Source organism: Myotis davidii, unplaced genomic scaffold (genome assembly GCF_000327345.1).
Source record: "Myotis davidii unplaced genomic scaffold, ASM32734v1 scaffold233, whole genome shotgun sequence".
Taxonomy (NCBI): Eukaryota; Metazoa; Chordata; class Mammalia; order Chiroptera; family Vespertilionidae; genus Myotis; species Myotis davidii.
This window is the reverse complement of record NW_006285917.1, coordinates 227,227-229,553: the sequence shown is the minus strand read 5'-3', so window position 1 is coordinate 229,553 and position 2,327 is coordinate 227,227. Positions and strand designations below refer to the sequence as shown.

General features: G+C 57.7%; 1 protein-coding gene across 1 annotated transcript in view; it reads right to left on the bottom strand.

Moving 5' to 3' along the window:
- ITGA5 (integrin subunit alpha 5) overlaps nucleotides 1-2,327 on the bottom strand; it is a 55,393-nt gene that overhangs the window by 26,622 nt on the left and 26,444 nt on the right. Inside the window, exons 19-21 of the mRNA XM_006757095.2 lie at nucleotides 1,401-1,619; nucleotides 776-919; nucleotides 597-689 (exon numbers count right to left, since the gene is read on the bottom strand). Of these exons, the coding sequence (XP_006757158.2) occupies nucleotides 597-689; nucleotides 776-919; nucleotides 1,401-1,619 (456 nt within the window). The remainder of the gene's footprint in view (nucleotides 1-596; nucleotides 690-775; nucleotides 920-1,400; nucleotides 1,620-2,327) is intronic.

The following is a 2,327-nucleotide window of genomic DNA, read 5'->3' as shown; positions in this document are numbered from 1 at the left end:
CTCCTCCCTCCATGCCTCCTTCCCGTCCCTCACTCTGCTCCCAGCCATCTGTCACTCATCCCAGCTCCTCCTTCCCTATCATTCACGGTGGCCCCACCCCTCCTGGTCCTAGTCTTCCCTGCCTCTACCCCTCTTCACCTCATAAACATGATGGACAGCAGGGCCCAGGTCGCCCTCCTTCTGAGGCTGGTCTGGGGGATGCCAGTCGCTCACTGGGAATAGCACTGCTTCGGGTTTGGAGACACTAAGAAGGAGGGTGGTTTTAGAGGACAGTGGAAGGGACGCTATATGCACACTTTCCTAGAAGTCTCCCCACTCCCAGCGAGGCCCCCTTCCCCCTGGACACTGACCCGTTCAGGGAGACCTGGGCTTGAGCCTCCACCGACAGCCGGAAGGAAACCACTTCGCTCTGTGAGTTGTTGAGGTTCTTGCTGCGGGATGGAGAGACTGAGTTGGTGCTGGAGCCCAAATCCATTGCCACCTTGCTGCTTAAAAATCTGTCCCCAGCCTGTGAGGTACAATGCAAACACTTTAGCATGGCACATAAGGCAGCTGGCCACTGCCCCCTTAGGTCCTCTCTCCTGCCTCAGACTTACACTGGCTCCTGCCTTCATGGGGTTGCCCAGGTCACACACCAGTAGGCGGCTCTGGTTCACGGCAAAGTAGTCACAGCTCAGGCTGGAGAAGTTCTGCAGGTGGGGCGGGTGTGCAGATAAGGTTTTGGTGCCCTCCTGGCAGGGCTGCTCCCCAGCCCCCCTGAGAGTCCCGTTCGTACCCCTGGGTGTCTGACGAGTCCTGAGTACTCGGCCTCCGGAGGAGCCGTGACCCGAAGCTCAGCCTCATAGGCGCCACCCTCACCCACATTCTGGGCGTGGAAGGTTAGGTTCAGAGCGTTCTTGTCACCCAGGTACACGTGGTTCTGCTCCCTGGAGCGGGCACACAAGGTAAGGGACACTGGAATTAATCTCCAAACCAGGACAGCGATAATGATATAATAGCAGACACCATTTACTCAGTTCCAACTCTATGGCAGGCGCTAGGCTAGCTGCTTTTTGTAAATTGTTTCATTTACTTCTTCCAAAAGGCTAGGGAAATAGAGGCTATTATTCCCCCTACACGGATGAAGAAGCAAACACTCAGAGAATCTGAGTAGCTTCCCAAGGTCACACAGCTAGTTAGTACGTTGCTGTTGTACTTTTTCAGGTCCTTCCATGTTTCCTGTGTCCTGCTTCCAGACCGTGGCATCTGAAACCCCAGCCTGATGTTCGTCTTACTTACCCAAACACTTCCAGCTGCAGGTCTGGCACACAGATGTTGTCTTCTCCACAGTCCAGTAGGATCTGAGCCTGGGAAGCAGGGGGGCCACGAGAGAGGGAGTGTAGATTGTCACCCAGGTACACGTGGTTCTGCTCCCCAAACACTTCCAGCTGCAGGTCTGGCACACAGATGTTGTCTTCTCCACAGTCCAGTAGGATCTGAGCCTTGTCTTCGATGCGGCTCTTGCTCTGGTAATGTAAGACTGGCCGGAGGCCGTGGCTGTCCACGGGGGCTTGCGGGTCCAGGGAGAAGTTGAGGGCAATGTGAATCGGGGAGAGTTTGTCTCGGAACTCCGACTCGTTCTGGGGCAGGGGAGAGGGCCAGGCAGGGTGACAGGATGCCTAGATTGTTGCCCTGCCCCCAGGCTGGATGACTTGCTGGTGGGAGCACCCCTGCTCATGGAGCGGACAGCCGATGGGCGGCTCCAGGAGGTAGGCAGGGTCTACATCTACCTGCAGCAGCCAGCCGGCATGGAGCCCACACCCACCCTCACCCTTACTGGCCATGTTTCCTTCTGTCCACTCAGGGCCTTCAAGAATTCAGGGGTCCAAACGTGACCATCTTCAATGCTTGAGAGGCCCTGACAGTCTGGTTCCCAGCTCTGGCAGAGGGTCCCCCTCCTCAGCTCCACCAAAGTCCTGAGCCTTTGCCTGGAACCTCCCAATCTCCCTCCCTTCAGGAAAGGCCCCAGTTAGTTCTCTGTAGCCACCCTCCCCAGGCCCATCCAGACCCTGCCCTGGAGGCCATACCCTGAGGTAGATCTTCATCTCTCTGCAGTCCTCCCGGGCCCCATTCTGGATGAGCAGGGTCTGGGTGAGGGTCGCCTGCCTGGAGGCCAGGAACAGCGCGCGCCGTACTCCTCCCTTCTGCTTCTGCCAGTCCAACTGGAGCTCCACCGTGAAGCCTGCAGCCGGGGGTGTGTGTTAGGAGATTCTGCCTCTCCCTCTTCATCTATTCAGGGAGAAGGGCAGTGTCCACGCCCCCAGTCCCTCCATCCCCTCCCAGCGCCC